At 46.0% G+C, this 18,789-nt stretch overlaps 1 protein-coding gene across 1 annotated transcript; it reads left to right on the forward strand.

The window, feature by feature from the left end:
* Positions 1 to 16,445: 16,445 nt before the first annotated feature.
* Positions 16,446 to 17,260, forward strand: LOC308367321 (vacuolar ATPase assembly integral membrane protein vma21-like; the record flags this gene model as incomplete). The annotated part of the gene is made up of 3 exons (XM_080841209.1): positions 16,446 to 16,578; positions 16,856 to 16,965; positions 17,115 to 17,260. The coding sequence occupies exons 1-3, from the start codon at positions 16,517 to 16,519 to the stop codon at positions 17,258 to 17,260; spliced, it is 318 nt and encodes a 105-aa protein (XP_080697335.1). The 5' UTR covers positions 16,446 to 16,516.
* Positions 17,261 to 18,789: the final 1,529 nt, after the last annotated feature.

Consider the following 18,789-nt stretch of genomic DNA (forward strand, 5'->3'; position numbering starts at 1 on the left):
CGACACGCCACACCGCACCACGCTGCACGCTGCACGCCACACCGCACCACGACGCACCGCACCACGCCACACCGCACCACGACGCAACGCACCACGCCACACCGCACCACGACGCACCGCACCACGCCACACCGCACCACGCTGCACGCTGCACGCCACACCACGACACACCGCACCACGACGCACCGCACCACGCCGCACCGCACCACGACGCACCGCACCACGCCACACCGCACCACGCTGCACGCTGCACGCCACACCACGACACACCGCACCACGCCGCACCGCACCACGACGCACCGCACCACGACGCACCGCACCACGACGCACCTCACCACGCCACACCGCACAGGGCCGCGCTGCACTTCTGTTCATGGCACAAAGCACAAGAAATAACATCTCCCCGAGCGTCTGCAGTTTGGGGCTTTCATCATCAAAGCATACGAAGGAAAATGCTTCCACCCCTGAAAATCTGCCAACTTGTCTGTAACAAACACATTTCTAATTAGTTATCTTTTTTCAGTACCTTTATTACGCATGTTTACTTACAACAAAACTGCCACTTCAGGGAGCAGTTTGTTAACCTGATAGTGTGATAAAACCCAAAGCTTCAGGAAAAAGAAGAAACTCAAAACAGCCCTCGATTGGGAGGTGGCAGACCTAAACCGAGCTAAACCGAGTTCTGGCTTGACTTGGCAAGGAAGATGAGACTCATCAGTGTACTGCTCTGGAGCCCCATGACAGATGAAAAGTGCCTGGGAGCGACCCGCAAGAGCTAATGTGAGCTATGACAGCCTCGCTCCGTACAAACCTCACCATTCAAACGGAAATGAGAGCGGCCTCATCAATTTGCATGCGGGGAAGATGTATGGTGGATTTGCATGATAAATGCAAATTTGAAATTGCCACCACTGAATTAGGTCTGTAGCCACTGCAACTCTGATTGCATTTGATAAAAAAAAAATGAAGAACTGATGCTGATGCGTATTTGGACTTTTTTTTTTACCTTCCCTGACTCCAAACCTCACATTCAGTTAAGCAGTTTGCAGTTGATCTATGTCAATTCTAATGTATATTTTTGGTGCTGCAATGCCTTTGTTCAGATAGTGCCAGATTCCCACTTCCATTGAAAGCTGTTTATTTGATGTTAATTAACCGTGTTGGCGTCAATTGGGAATGGGAGCCAACGCCGTTGATACGGCAAAGTCAAGAGGGGCAAGAGGGAGGGGTATCTCTGATATCACTGCATTGTGGGGCAAGAGGGAGGGGTATCTCTGATGGCACTGCATTGAGGGGCAAGAGGGAGGGGTATCTCTGATAGCACTGCATTGAGGGGCAAGAGGGAGGGGTATCTCTGATATCACTGCATTGTGGGGCAAGAGGGAGGGGTATCTCTGATAGCACTGCATTGAGGGGCAAGAGGGAGGGGTATCTCTGATATCACTGCATTGAGGGGCAAGAGGGAGGGGTATCTCTGATACCACTGCATCGAGGGGGAAGAGGGAGGGGTATCTCTGATAGCACTGCATTGAGGGGCAAGAGGGAGGGGTATCTCTGATACCACTGCATCGAGGGGGAAGAGGGAGGGGTATCTCTGATATCACTGCATTGAGGGGCAAGAGGGAGGGGTATCTCTGATATCACTGCATTGAGGGGGAAGAGGGAGGGGTATCTCTGATATCACTGCATTAAGGGGCAAGATGGAGGGGTATCTCTGATACCACTGCATTGAGGGGGAAGAGGGAGGGGTTTCTCTGATATCACTGCATTCATTGAGGGGCAAGAGGGAGGGATATCTCTGATATCACTGCATTCATTACGGGCAAGAGGGAGGGGTATCTCTGATATCACTGCATTGAGGGGCAAGAGGGAGGCGTTTCTTTGATATCACTGCATTGAGGGGCAAGAGGGAGGGATATCTCTGATAGCACTGCATTGAGGGGCAAGAGGGAGGGGTATCTCTGATAGCACTGCATTGAGGGGCAAGAGGGAGGGATATCTCTGATAGCACTGCATTGAGGGGCAAGAGGGAGGGATATTTCTGATAGCACTGCATTGAGGGGCAATAGGGAGGGGTATCTCTGATATCACTGTTTCGAGGGGCAAGAGGGAGGGATATCTCTGATATCACTGCATTGAGGGGCAAGAGGGAGGGGTATCTCTGATATCACTGCATTGAGGGGCAAGAGGGAGGGGTATCTCTGATATCACTGCATTGAGGGGGAAGAGGGAGGGGTATCTCTGATATCACTGCATTGAGGGGGAAGAGGGAGGGATATCTCTGATATCACTGCATTGATCAAAGTATGCCTTTGTCCCACTGATGTCTCACATTTCAGGATTGATTAATGTCCGTGTAAATATGTCCGTGGTTGTGATCACTTGCTTAAGACAGTTTTTAGTGGTCTCTATTAGTAGAAATAAAATATAGTATTCATTATTGTGTTTTCATTAGCGTATTATGACCTATAAATCCTTCGTATTTATATATCATACGGTTTCTACAGTAGCCAAGAACAGACAACCCAAAACCAAGATAGCACTTTTTGCGTTCTTATGGCTTTTGACAGCCGTATTCAGCTGGTTATAATTCAGCCACCTCACCACTAGATGCCACTAAAAACCACACACTGTACCTTTAAGCTTTATGTCAGGCTAAGCAGCTAACGGTGCTGTGCTGTGCTAGCTAGCTAAGGAAACTTTTAAATAACCTTGAACACTTTGAATGGCAGAGTCCCATTTGCATGCCTCTCGACAACTGCAATTATGTTCTGTCTTTTACCATTCACACAAGCACACACACACACACACACACACACACACTCAGACAACAATGTCTTCTATCTTTCTCTATCTCTCTCTTACACATATACACACAGCACAGACATTCTCTCTTTCTCGTAATCACACACACACACACACACACACACACATTGTCTTTCTCCTAATCACAGAAACACACACACATGCACAGAAAAAGCCAATTAAATTAGTAAATAAGAAAAGAATCAGCATTTCAAAGCACGTTTACCGAATAGAGTACTGGCACTAAGACAATGTAGGTACAATAAATGAAACAACAAAAGTGAAAACATCACCAAAAACTAGATCAGACAAACCATGATCAGCAGATGCAAAACAAAAAAAAGACAAAAACAATTGGGTAGGAATGACAATACCGCTGTTAACTAATCACTCCATTGAAGCTTTTCCCGTTAGCTGTTGATTTGCAGCAAGGAGAAGTACTACTGGCATGGGACATGATTGAAGTTTCCATGTTGTGACCTTTTAAAAAAAATAACAGTAACTATTTTTGTTTCTGTGACTCCATAAGTATGCCCCTCTGTCCCAAGCATAATGTTTCATACATATTTAAGGGATTTCGGAGGTGTATTAAATGGATTAAATGGATTTTAAAAATGCGCTGGTAGACAATGCAAGCGTGGAAAGAGGTCTGGCCGCCTGTTGTGAACTGGTGTGATGTGGTTGAACTTTATGGGTCTGGTGAGAACTCTGACAGGGGCAGTTCTGAATTGCCTGAGGCTTGTGTACTGTGCATGTGTCACCAGCCAACACTCAATATAGTCGTCTAAAGTTAGTCTTACAGAGGAAACTCTATGCTATCAAAACATGCCAAAATGCTCCTGATTTTGACACGGGGACGTGATTCAAGTATGATTGCGAGTGGGTTCTGATACTACTGAGTGTTTCTCTGCATTAGTCAACAGAAGACAGAACCAAGTGCGCTAGATGGCTGAAAAATATTTAAAACAGATTAAATAAGCTTGTCGTTTCGTTTCTGAATCGTGCAACTGGGAGTGGCAGAAGTCACTTTTTGCCCTATTTTTGTGATGAATGCTCGAAGAATATAGTTATCTGCTTTGATTTTGCAACTTTTCCAATTCCATTTTCCTTTCAAATTGATTGAGAATGACAGAGTGAATTGAATTGTTCACAGGTTCTGATGTACGCATGCCCACCCAATAAGCAATTTAAAAAACCCATCAAATCTCGAAAGGAAGAAAAACCTCATTCAAAGGAAACTGCCGGGTGATTTTCTCAGGGACACAAATAATATATATTGTGGCAAGCTAGCATGGAAGAATGCACAGCAGAACAGACAGAGATTTCAAGTTTTAATTAAGTCCTGTGCCTGCATGTATGCCACACGACCCCTGAAGGACCCACTTTATCGGCTTTACACACACAGAACAACAGGGACGAGAGGCAGATCTTACATTACAACGACCCAGACGGAGAACACAACACTAACAGTGGCGCAAAAAGTGGGTATGCGCTGTATGCGGCGCATAGGGGCGCTGCACCATGGGGGCGCCAAAGCGATGTAAAAAATACAAAAAATAAAAAAGGTTTAGGGTATTTTCTATATATAGCTGCTGTTGTGCGTTTCTAAATCATTTCTGCATTTCCTTTTGGTGAGGGGGGGGGGGGGGGGGGGGGGGCACCAAAATTGTTGCTGCATACCCCCCTGACACTGGGCAGTTGCACCCCTGTAAACTGATATAAACTTCGTAACTTTCCCAGCATTAAACAGCGTCACTCACATGCAGAAGAAATGATGACAGTAATAAGCCCTGGCACAGCACACAGAAGGGAGGCCCCATATTCAACTCATGTATCCCCCATATTCAACTCATGTATCCCCATATTCAACTCATGTATCCCCATATTCAACTCATGTATCCCCATATTCAACTCATGTATCCCCCATATTCAACTCATGTATCCCCATATTCAACTCATGTATCCCCCATATTCAACTCATGTATCCCCATATTCAACTCATGTATCCCCCATATTCAACTCATGTATCCCCCATATTCAACTCATGTATCCCCCATATTCAACTCATGTATCCCCCATATTCAACTCATGTATCCCCATATTCAACTCATGTATCCCCCATATTCAACTCATGTATCCCCCATATTCAACTCATGTATCCCCCATATTCAACTCATGTATCCCCATATTCAACTCATGTATCCCCCATATTCAACTCATGTATCCCCATATTCAACTCATGTATCCCCCATATTCAACTCATGTATCCCCCATATTCAACTCATGTATCCCCCATATTCAACTCATGTATCCCCCATATTCAACTCATGTATCCCCCATATTCAACTCATGTATCCCCCATATTCAACTCATGTATCCCCCATATTCAACTCATGTATCCCCCATATTCAACTCATGTATCCCCCATATTCAACTCATGTATCCCCCATATTCAACTCATGTATCCCCCATATTCAACTCATGTATCCCCCATATTCAACTCATGTATCCCCCATATTCAACTCATGTATCCCCCATATTCAACTCATGTATCCCCCATATTCAACTCATGTATCCCCCATATTCAACTCATGTATCCCCCATATTCAACTCATGTATCCCCCATATTCAACTCATGTATCCCCCATATTCAACTCATGTATCCCCCATATTCAACTCATGTATCCCCCATATTCAACTCATGTATCCCCCATATTCAACTCATGTATCCCCCATATTCAACTCATGTATCCCCCATATTCAACTCATGTATCCCCCATATTCAACTCATGTATCCCCCATATTCAACTCATGTATCCCCATTATTCAACTCATGTATCCCCCATATTCAACTCATGTATCCCCCATATTCAACTCATGTATCCCCATTATTCAACTCATGTATCCCCCATATTCAACTCATGTATCCCCCATATTCAACTCATGTATCCCCCATATTCAACTCATGTATCCCCCATATTCAACTCACGTATCCCCCATATTCAACTCATGTATCCCCCATATTCAACTCATGTATCCCCCATATTCAACTCATGTATCCCCCATATTCAACTCATGTATCCCCCATATTCAACTCATGTATCCCCCATATTCAACTCATGTATCCCCCATATTCAACTCATGTATCCCCCATATTCAACTCATGTATCCCCCATATTCAACTCATTCCTCCCCCATATTCAACTCATTCCTCCCCCATATTCAACTCATGTATCCCCCATATTCAACTCATTCCTCCCCCATATTCAACTCATTCCTCCCCCATATTCAACTCATGTATCCCCCATATTCAACTCATGTATCCCCCATATTCAACTCATTCCTCCCCCATATTCAACTCATGTATCCCCCATATTCAACTCATGTATCCCCCATATTCAATTAATTTATCCCCTTAACCCTTGACAGAACAACCCTAATAAACGGAGAAACATAATAAACAGTCTCACTCGCAAAGCATGTCGGGGTGCCTCTCCACAGCCCCTCGCTCTTGCATACCGGAAGCATTTGTTACCCTTTCTTACACTTTACAATGTTTTGACTGCTGATTGGGTTCAATTATGTAGCAATCAGCTCAAATCAAGGGAGATATTGGTTTTACAGTCCCATCACTTTGGCTTCACATCTGTGAATGCCCAGGGAGTTGGATGAGGGAGAGGCTGGAACGTATTTGGCAAAAATGATTACTTTTGTATATAAGTAATTTTTTATGATGGGAGACATTCAAAAAGTAGGACTCAAATTGTTGAAATGATTTCATGACAAAGAGTACTATTTATTTAAAAAACAACAACATCCAGCCCTGGGGACTGTGTGTGTTTAAGCGCCCTCTATTGGATAGTTACCCTGGTAACCAAGTCAGGGCAAAAATCTCAATTTCTTGCAGTCTAACTGCAGAGGTTTCACAGTGAATTGGTTAAATCTCATGCTTCCTTCTGAAAGACCAATAAGTGAAATGAAACACTGATGATTCTCTTAAACACTCATACACAAATTAGTGTATACAGATGTGACACAACATACGCATCACATAAACCCCCCTCCTCCAACACACATCAAGAAGACATTACAGCGCATGTTTGCTGGAGTGCTATAATACCTTTGCCAATGGGCACCTCAAACAAGGTCATTCCAGGATGAGTCAGGCAAGTGCCTGTGCAAGTGCAAGTGCGCCCCCCCCCCCCCCCCCCCCTCCTCCTCGACACAGAGCGGTGCCAGGGTCATCAGTCAGCCCGCAGGCTTGCCGTCTCCTCGGCACGGCGCGGGCATGGCATCACCACAACTAACCATCATCATTTACATGCCACTGTCAGTGGGCAATTTCAGCTTTATGGGCATCTCATTGCGCTCATAAATCGCAAACACAAACGACAACTTAGGAGAGAATGCACCTCGGCTCCCTAGGAGGCACACTGGCAACGAGGACTCATCAGCATCCATCTGTGGCTGTGTTATGACGGCCTTGTTGCGAGAGCTGTTTCTTGTAGGGCCAGACATGCTATCCCTGCATCAACAATACTGGCACCTCGTCACGCCTCCACTGAAGGAGTGACAGAATCGTTGGCAAAACAAGTAGGTACTACTCTTTCTTAAAATTCTTAAGGACTACTAGGACAACAATTCTTTAAATACAAAGATTGACATTATCTTGAACGGCTGATCGTCAAAGATTTTGTGATGACTGCATTGTCATGGTGTGAACCTCCCCTGATGTTTGATGGCTTGTTATTATTTACAAATCGCATTGCAGTTATGTTACTCTATGGAGTTCATTTTCACTTCAAGGTATTTTAATTCACAAATGGCAGTTCCCACATGATATACACATTACAATTACTCAAACGTCTGGCAAGCTGAAAGATAAAGAGTGCCTTAGACACGTGGACTCTAAGAAGTGCATGTCATAGTAACCCACATTCGGCCCAAATGCCCACTGACATTTCGGTGCTATTTTGCGGAGGCATTTTTTTTTGCTTTATGGTGGCATTCAAGGACATTGGATGATCTATCCCTCCAGCCCCTAGACGGCCACAACACACCACACAATGCGGGCCGAGCCCAACAGCAAGTCTGGAAACACAATTTGCAGAATTCACAAGAGTGTGATGCAACGCAGGATGCCTGCAGCGGTACTTTCTGCACCCGTACACCATGCAGGTGAGCCAGCCAACTCACTGCCTTTCTTTCAGGCAGTCCTGGGAACATGAGTCAGTGGATAAATCTCCCTCAGCTGTCCGAGGGCATTCATCAGCCGCAGAAGGGGAGGAGGAGGAGGGATATGGGAGTAGGGAGGGGGGGGGGGGGGGGGTGTAAGGTGAGGACCTATCAGTTACTGTCTGTAGACAGTGGTGCAATTCACAGCACTGCTTGTCAAAGAGAAAAATAAATAAATAATAAGATAAATAAATAAAGCACAGAGAAAAAAACACTGACAGGATGGCGCTAAAAAGAAAGGTCGCGAATCGGAGCCGGACTCGGAACACCCTGCTCTCTGTATCAAATGAGTTATGGCTCATTTTTTTATCGGCTGCAGACGGACACAGGTTGGAAATGGTGATTTAAAAAGGCATCTGGCTGACTACAGTTCCAAACTCAACAATGGGGCGTCCAGTAAATAAAGAGCCCCTGGGCGCACACACACACACACACACACACACACACACACACACACACACACACACACACACACACACACACACACACACACACACACACACACACACACACACACACACACTCACACACACACACACACACACACACACACACACACATACATACGGAGAGAGAGAGAGAGAGAAAGAGAGAGAGAGAGAACTTCAGCCAAACACTAAATACAACAGAACAAAAGTTCACTTTCTCGTCCCACCGCATGCATTTAGTTACCGTGCCTAACTGGGTGAGAACGTTTTCATGCAATCACTCACATTACATGCGATCACAAAGTGGATGCTTTCATCCATAGATGCGCACTGAACAAGAAGGGCCATATGCTCCCTGTGTGGTTTAATTAAGTGACTGCCTGACCTTGGCCTTGACTTTAGTACCATCCTGAGTTAGATGACTAGTAAGAATTTAATCTACTTCCTCTGCCTCCACCCTGCTGGAGAAATTGTTTTCTGGGGCCTTTAGCTTACCAATGGCTCCAGTTTCACCAAATCAGTCCAAGTGGCACGCAGACAAATCTGCTGTCTCACTCTCTCTCTCCTCCACCTGACACTAATACAGCGTATGAGGGCCATCACGGGAAGGGTGAAAAGTGGTGTTTGGCTGCATGTTTGGCTTTAGATGCAGCCTGAGACACACAAATACATCAGTGATGTGGCCAAAGACTCTGATACATCATGGCTCTGACTCTGATGCACTTTTATCTTTTTGTGAAGAGTGTGTTCTTCCACCTTTGCAGTGCATAAGATTAATACAATCCCAGTAAAACAAGACCTCCTGAGGCTGGTCCCTCTAGGTGAGGGATTGGGACACGAACAGGAAATGGGAGCGTTGATTGTTTACATCAGAATGGGCTTTTTTTTATTTTTAGACAAAACATTACTGACGATTTCCTACTGCTTGTGTTTGCTTGAGAACCACTTCCCATGCTCTCTGTGTCAAGTCCCGTTCTGTGAGATAGTTTATGTTTCCCTTGTGTTGTCACTATCTATGTTCTGTGTTGTGTTTGTTTACTCATCTCTCCTCTCGTTTCAGACACGTCACGCCCTACCCTTGTGTGTGCTCCGCCTTGTTGATTGTTTGTCCCGTCATGATTGTCGTCACCTGTCCAGTCATGATTGTTGTCACCTGTCCCTCATCACCTTGTGTGTATATATTCTGTGTGTCCCTGTCCCTCGTTGCCAGTTCGTCTTAGTTTCTTCATGTCTCAAGAGTTCCAGCGGTTTTCCTTGTTTATTGATCTCCTGTTGCCGACCCTTGCCTGTCTTACGGATTACGTCTTTGCCTCTTCCCCTTTCGGTTACTCTGCCCGTCTTGGACTGCCTGCGTGTGTACTGACTACTCTGCCTGCTAAACGGATTACGACTCTGCCTTTCCTTTCCTGGATACCCTGCACCACCATCGACTGCCTGCCTGTGTACCAACCCTGGACCGAACTGACAACGAACTCTGCCGCTGTTGTTGTATTTTGGAATATATGTTTATGGACTGCCTATGAACAAAACAGTAAAGGATTGAATTGCACTTACCCCTGTCTCTGTGTCGTGCGTTTGGTTCCACAAGTTCTACTGAAATCCTCACAGTACGAACTGGCCAATATGGATCCAGCCGACGCGGAGAGTGTGTGCCTGGCTCTGCAAGCCCAGGGCAAAAGAATCATCCAGACCGAAGAGGTTCTACATGGCGTGAGTACCGAGGTGTCCGGGATCACTGCCCAGATGGGACGACTGTCTACACAGTTTGAGCAGCTGTTGGCTCGGATGACTTCACCTCCCGCTCCAACTCCGATGGTAGATCATGCTCCGATGGCAGCGCCAGCGGTCCAGCCTAATCCAGTGCTTTCCGTGAAGCCAATGCCGCTCTCCCAGCCCGAGAAGTTTTCTGGCGAGTCTGGAGACTGTCGGGATTTTTTAGTTCAATGTGGACTTCATTTCGATATACAGTCCTTTCCGACGGAACGCGCTCGGGTAGCGTATATCATCTCCTTTCTTACTGGCCGAGCTGCGAAGTGGGTGACTGCTGAGTGGGCTAGAGGCACACCGATCTGTGCCTCAGTGCAGCTGTTCACAGAGAGTTTAAGTAAAATATTTGATCACACTGCTCATGGTAGAGAGGCAGCACGATCATTGATGGATCTACGGCAGGGTAATCGTAGTGTTAGTGCATATGCCATGGAATTTTGTTCTCTGGCCACAGATAGTGGTTGGAATGAAGAGTCACTTTTCGACGCTTTCATGCGTGGATTGGCGGATCATATTAGGGACCACCTGACAGCCCTCGAGCTGCCAACGGATGTCGATTCTCTCATCGCGCTAGTGAATCTGATTCAGAACCGTATGAAGCTACGAGAGAGAGAGAGAGCTAAGCCGCACGTCAACCCTCCGTTCCTAAGGGGACCAGCGACTGATTCTCGTCAACATTCCTGGCGATCTGCTCGATTCAGTCCAGCGGCTGCCTCACCAGCGCCGCCCGCGGATGTGGAGGAGCCAATGCAGTTGGGTCGGACAAGACTCACGGCAGAGGAGCGCCAGCGGCGGCTTCGTGAGGGAAAGTGCATCTACTGCGGGCAGATGGGCCACTTCATCTCCGGATGTCCATTGAAGAGCCAGGCTTTTGTGAGAAACACAATGGTAAGCCGTGCTATATTCTCTTCATTTAGGCACAACTAATCACTCCTTCTCAGACTGTTACTCATCCTGTGTTGGTAGACTCTGGGGCTGATGAAAGTTTTATTGATTGGAGGTTAGCTCTGAAGTTAGAATTGAAATTAATTCCTCTCCCCAAGCCCTTAGAGGCTCATGCTCTTGATGGACGCTTGCTGTGTAGGGTGACTCACGGCACCCATCCTATCCGGTTTACTATTTGAGGAACATACAGAGCTTTTGAGTTTCCATCTCCTTAAGTCTCCAGCACACCCTCTCAAATTCTAGACAGGCCAGATGGACTCTATTTTTTACTAGATTTAAATTCACTCTGTCTTATCTTCCTGGTTCGAAGAATGTCAAGCCTGATGCTCTGTCCCGCCTGTTTGACTCTAGTTCTGCTCCCAGATCCCCGTCCAACATCCTACCTCCAGCCTGTATGATAGGAGCGGTCACGTGGGGAATCGAGGGGAAGGTCAGACAGGCAAATAGTAACAAGAATGTACCGGATGGCTGCCCCCCAGGCCGGTTGTATGTTCCTGTATCTCTTCGTTCCCAGGTCATCCACTGGGCTCACACTTCCCTGGTGTCCTGCCATCCCGGAGTCCGACGAACCCTCTTCGTTGCCAGGCAACGGTTCTGGTGGCCGTCCATGGAGAGGGAGGTCGGGGAATATGTGGCAGCCTGCTCGGTGTGTGCCCGGAACAAGGTTTCCCACCGCCCCCCCGCTGGTCTCCTTCAGCCGCTTCCTGTGCCCCATCGTCCCTGGTCTGACATCTCCTTAGATTTCGTCACTGGGTTACCATCATCCGAAGGTAATACTACAGTCTTAACAGTCGTTGACCGATTTTCTAAGATGGTACATTTTATTCCCCTGCCTAAACTGCCCTCTGCCAAAGGGACTGCAGAGGCAGTTCTGTCCCATGTTTTTCGCATACATGGTTTTCCTAGGGATGTGGTGTCAGATCGGGGACCACAGTTTATTTCTCAATTCTGGAAGGCTTTTTCTCTCCTCTGTGCCACGGTCAGCCTCTCTTCAGGTTATCATCCACAGTCTAACGGCCAAGCGGAGAGGTTGAACCAGGAGCTGGAGACCGGATTACGCTGTCTAGTCTCCCAGAGTCCAACCACGTGGAGCAGACATCTCATGTGGGTGGAGTATGCGCACAACACGCTACCCAGTGCTTCTACTGGCTTGTCTCCATTTCAGTGTGCTTACGGTTACCAGCCACCCCTGTTCCCCGACCTTGAGGCGGAGGTTAGCGTCCCCTCTGCCCAGAGGTTCATCCACCGATGTCGTCGTGTTTGGAAGGGAGCCCGAGATATGCTCATGAGGAGTGCAACCCAGTCGAAAAGGATGGCGGACCGACGACGGACTCCCGCTCCTAATTACCAGCCTGGACATAAGGTTTGGTTGTCCACACGTGACCTTCCTTTGCGTGTGGAGTCCCGCAAGTTGGCCCCCCGGTTTGTGGGGCCATTCCCAGTATCTAGAGTCATTAACCCTGTTGCTGTTCGTCTCAAACTTCCCAGGTCTATGAGGGTTCACCCCACCTTCCACGTTTCCCGGGTCAAACCAGTTAAGGAGAGCCCTTTGGTTCCACCCGCTAAGCCTCCTCCTACGCCCAGGTTTGTCGATGGGGGTCCCGTCTTCACTGTCAAACGCCTTCTGTCAGTTCGACGTCGTGGCCGTGGAAGGCAGTGTCTGGTGGATTGGGAGGGTTATGGTCCTGAGGAGAGGTCATTGGTTTCCACGAGTAACATCATGGATCCCTCCCTCATCCAGGATTTTCATCGCCTCCACCCTGATTTACCTGGGACGTCAGGTGCCGTCCCTAGAGGGGGGGGTACTGTCAAGTCCCTTCCTGTGAGATAGTTTATGTTTCCCCTGTGTTGTCACTATCTATGTTCTGTGTTGTGTTTGTTTACTCATCTCTCCTCTCGTTTCAGACACGTCACGCCCTACCCTTGTGTGTGCTCCGCCTTGTTGATTGTTTGTCCCGTCATGATTGTTGTCACCTGTCCCTCATCACCTTGTGTGTATATATTCTGTGTGTCCCTGTCCCTCGTTGCCAGTTCGTCTTAGTTTCTTCATGTCTCAAGAGTTCCAGCGGTTTTCCTTGTTTATTGATCTCCTGTTGCCGACCCTTGCCTGTCTTACGGATTACGTCTTTGCCTCTTCCCCTTTCAGTTACTCTGCCCGTCTTGGACTGCCTGCGCGTGTACCGACTACTCTGCCTGCTAAACGGATTACGTCTCTGCCTTTCCTTTCCTGGATACCCTGCACCTGTGTACCGACCCTGGACCGAACTGACAACGAACTCTGCCGCTGTTGATGTATTTTGGAATATAACGTGTTTATGGACTGCCTATTCAAAACAGTAAAGGATTGAATTGCACTTATCCCTGTCTCTGTGTCGTGCGTTTGGTTCCACAAGTTCTACTGAAATCCTCACACTCTGACTGCAAGCTCATAGTAACCTCACACTTGTGACACATTAAAAACTATGCAGGGGGCAAACCAGAAAATGCACATTAAGGCTACATGACAAGCGATATTTATGTAATTCTTATGCCGCTATTAGAAACATATCGCAGCGTTTATTTTGTCGCATATTTTACACAACTTTATATGCATCACAATCATCCTCGGCCACTGGCTGTTGGGTGCTGACTGAAGGATTCATATGATGACTGGGCATGAAGAAATCAGAGGGGAGTAGGTCTACCCGTTTATTGGGGAAATAATGCAATTTTGAAACACACATACGTTTAACTTAGACGTGACTGCTACATACGGTTTACTCAGACTTGCTGCAAGTCACGTAGTGATAAAAACAGTTTCCCAAAGGTCGCTGTATTCATGAGAAACCCTTATAGAACCGCACAGACCCCTCTTGGAGCCTGTCCTAAATGTGACCCTTAAGACTTGGCGACAGATTCTTTACTCACATGTGCAATGGAAGTTTCCATTCACTCAAGTGGCGACTGGGATAGCGTAGCGGGTACTGTGACTGTAAAAATAGTGTCCTCTTTCAGCGAGAGGGAGAGGGGCGGAGGGCTCCAGACACTCGGCGTGGCCTAGTGACGTCCGTAATGCAGTGCCTGGCTGCAGCGCTCTAAACTAATTTGAAGTTTATTTCCATAGCTGAGAGTAATAACGGAACTGATTACTTTTTAATCCCGCATCTATTTCCAGAGAACAGAAGTTCGTCGTTAATTCAAGGATTTAAAAATAATCTTTTGAACAACAGCAACATTTCATTTATTTGAGCCCCGTATCTGTAACCAAGACCAAAATATAACGAGCAGTATTTAAAATAACCCCTCGCAGGCAATGAAACAAAATTGACTAAAATAAAATGTATTCCCATGGGTATAAGATTAATACGCAAGATTTGTCTACAAAAACTTCTCCCCAAAGCCAAGATGAACAGAATTTCTTCTATTTCATAATCAAAGCTTTTTTAAACACATCATTTCAGACACTAGGTGAGAGTTATGTCTGAGCACCCCGACTGTCTCTTTTTATGAAACAGCCTTGAAACCTGCTGTGCTGAAGGCCCGTGTGAGAGCGGACGCAACTGGAGCAGAAAGCGTCTCGGCATAGTACAGAAATGGTTCGCCAAGCGGAAACAAGCAGAGCCCACGGAGCGCAAACTGCTGCTTCAGCTCTTTTATTGGTTAAGTTGTCTGCCTCTTAAACATGGCCTTCCAACAATTAGTCTTACAACACAGAGCAGGTGGAGAGTGAGGTACGTAATGCATTATTTACTGCATGGGGGCGGTCGTGGTAGCCTAAAGGTAGGTTAGTAAGAGGGCTGTGTGCAATGTGAGTTCTCAGTCTACGGGGATAAACAACTTGTTATTTGGCGAACGAGGTAGGCCTACACGTTATAGAATAACAACTCGCAATCCAAGTCATTCCGTTTTCTAAAACGATGCGCATGCATGGTTTATAAATAGGCGTGGTGGTGCGGTGCACAATACGCATGCTCCGTCGCGCTTAGAAAGAAAAGAGGGAAGGAAACAACTGCCGAAATAATTCCCAGCAGTTCGCTTCGGTGAAACAAAGATCTGGAAAAAGATGTTATGCTATTTTGCTCTAACGTGATAACACAGTCACGCCCTATTAACCTCAGCTCACAAACTTTTCAGGCATGGCATTTCGAGTGCTTTTATATCATGTATTTTGAACAGAAATAAATGGGCCCTGAATAGAAATACACGGTTACCCTGGTTACCCTGGTTACCTTCAGGTTGCATGCGGATAGTGAAATGGTCAGACAGAAGCCTTTTGGCTGTCTTCTGGGAAAAGCCTTCTTTCAGCCAGAGCTATTGACTGGGAGGGCATTTACTTAATAGGGCTAATTTCTGTCATGACATTCCTGTGCCCATAAGCCTTGGCCACCCTGGATATTTGACACTACAGATAATGTCCCCCTTAAGCACCTTGGCTCTTATTTTTGAATTTTTATTTTATATCTGTCTGTAGTACTCTAAATAATGCGCAAGATCACTGTCCTTTTGAAGCCAGAAGCCATGTGACAGGCCTATGCAATTCACTTACCTTGTAGCCTGGTCCGACCATTTAAGAATTGTGGTCCGTAAATATTCTGTTGAACTGCAGTTGGTGGCTAAGCTATTGAGCTCTGATCCAAATTAGGCCTCTTGAAAATGATTGTATCAGCTGATGCATAATCTACCATATTTGCTATTAATAGTAGAGACAATAAATCAAATATATCAGACCCAAGTCATATCATTCCCCTATAAGGCAATACAACATCCAGCTTAATTTTCCATTAATTAAGCCACACATCCTCTGAAAAGTCTAGTTTTTAGCTACTCATGTGCCAAACATTTTTCACACACACACACACACACACACACACACACACACACACACACACACACACACACACACACACACACACACACACACACACACACACAGTATGATTCAATTCTCTTTTTAAGTGAAATCTCCTTGGGGTGATACTCCACAAGCTAACTACCTAACATATAATAATAGTTACATAAATAACAATAGTTACATAAATAACATAAATAGTTGTGATTTGACTTCTGGTTCTATCAGACTAGCCTAATGATAAGCTGCATTGTCTGGCGCTCAATAACCTGGATATCCATTTCTATTGCAGATGCTACTACTCCTGCCCTGTAGATGGCAATAGCAATGGGATACATCCTAATGGCTGGAAAACAACCACTAAGGAAGATTGAAGCGGATCACATGAGCGAATACGGAAGCGGACTAACGCAAGATACATGTTAAGTTAGCTCAGTGTTTTCTGTGGATCTTATACCTTAAAACTTACAAGGTAGCATCGGTAGTCTTTTGACGACAATTGCCCATAATGGACAACTACGGGAAATCAGCGTTGGCTGCACCAATACAAATGGCTCCAGATTTTAGAGGGTAAGATGTCTGCATGTGAAGGGATGCTCTGGCGTTAGCTAGCGTGACGCTAGCCATCTGAGCAGCCGCTCCAATGAATTATCTTTGCAGTAAACAATCATATTTATTATTTGCCATCATGTTAGTATATTGATAGCACAAAATAATAGCTATCTATTCTCTTTCATTCGATATTTTCTTAAACATGTCAATATTAGTAATCAGGGATGAATTACAGACAGTTGAGTCAGGTAAATAGGCTACTGACCTATACAGATTTACTGTTTCCACTATCCAGGAATGAGAGCTCCTTGGTATCCGCGTTGAAGACGCTGCTCTTCTTCACCATTCTAATGGTCACGTTACCAATTGGTCTGTACTTTGCATCAAAGGCATATATATTTGAAGGTAAGTCTAATTTTGCCTTCTAACAGTATAGGGCTAATAATGGTTCACAGTTTCATCTATTTTTCTTACAGAGAATATGGTATTTTGGTTACTGGCACAGTGACCACAATTGTTACTTTCACTTCTGTTTCCCCCCCCTCTTCCTGCAGGCTTTCTGCAAATGTCCAATACAGACAGCTACTTCTACGCAGCAATCGTCGCCGTGCTCGCCGTGCACGTGGTGCTGGCTCTCTTTGTCTATGTGGCCTGGAACGAGGGATCTCCTCAAAAGAGGAAGGAGGGCAAGCACGATTAAAGGAAGAGACTCGGCCTCTCACACATGTATTTAAAGACAGAGCGCTTGAGAAGGGTGGGGAGGTGAGGGAAGGATGATATGCCATGTAGCCCCTTACCACCCTATGTTTAAGCCTGCCATAGAAGGAGAGAGAGAGAGAGGGGTGAGGGGGGGGGAAGAATTCTCGAGCAAGTCCCTATCAGGAGGGGATGGATTCCTTGCTGGAATTTCACAGGGGTTTAACAGTTGGCAGTATAGAGGATTGTATTTGCTGAGGATACACAAACTCGGTGTGTGTGTGTGTGTGTGTGTGTGTGTGTCTGTGTCTGTGTCTGTGTCTGTGTGTGTGTGTGTGTGTGTGTGTGTGTGTGTGTGTGTGTGTGTGTGTGTGTGTGTGTGTGTGTGTGTGTGTGTGTGTGTGTGTGTGTGTGTGTGTGTGTGTGTGTGTGTGTGTGCGTGTTTACAAGGTCTCAATCCCTATCCTATTTTCTCCTGCTCAGATTGTGTTTGTGTGTGTGTTTGTGTGTATGCGCGTGTGCTTGCGCAAGCACATGTGTGAATCAAAGCCTAGGCTGGTTGGACTGTCAGATAATTACTGCCCCTAAACGTGCGTCTCCTTATTGGTTTGTCATTTCACAAGCTTCCTACCCAAGTCTGCAGCCCGCCTGTGTTCAGTGCTCTGTCATCACATTAGATCTGTGTGTGCAAACCTACTGGGCCTACAGGCCGGGGCAGGGCAATTCCACATTTGGTTAATATTTATATGTTTCCATTCATTTGTTGTTTATATTTTCTTTCTTTGTTTCTTCCTTTCTTTTGTTCTTTCCTTTTTGAACTGCCCAGGGGCTGAACACACTGTTCTCAACTGTGTGTGTGTGTGTGTGTGTGTGTGTGTGTGTGTGTGTGTGTGTGTGTGTGTGTGTGTGTGTGTGTGTGTGTCTGTTGGGATTTGTCTTCATCTGTTCTTCGTTTGTCTTCCATTGTTTTCCGGCGCACAACAATATTCCAAATCATCTCCCATAGTCTAAAGAAGGCTAATTGAAGTAGACGTTTCAAGTCGTGTTGTTTTGTGTTTTGCTGTACTATGCTGTTATATATTTCTTAATGTGTTTGTAGACGTCGGTGATAAACATGTCAAGACAGATGGCAGTGGAAAGAAAATTAAAATATGAATTTTCCTAAACCCCTGATTGTATGATCATTCTTAAGGCTTAATGTTTAGTTTTTGTATCTGAGGATCAAACTTAAACACCCACACCTGTCATAAAAAGCAGAGACTTTCTGTATACTGCATTGCAATGAATAGCTCCCTCTGGTGGTGATGCTTAGCCCAGGCACTGGAAACAGTAAACAGTCAGTGGCAGCGGTGCAGATGGGATTTTTAAACTGGGGGGGACGCTAACATCGCCTAATCAGCTGTGCAGAGTTATTAACTGATGATTGTTGCCTTACGTAGGGAGAGTGGGAGGGACAGATCGGGGCAACTATGAATCTGGGGGGGGACATGTCCCCGTCCCTAGTGCTATCTGCGCCCCTGGTCAGTGGGCTAT

Source organism: Sprattus sprattus (assembly GCF_963457725.1).
Source record: "Sprattus sprattus genome assembly, chromosome: 6".
NCBI classification, from domain to species: domain Eukaryota; kingdom Metazoa; phylum Chordata; class Actinopteri; order Clupeiformes; family Clupeidae; genus Sprattus; species Sprattus sprattus.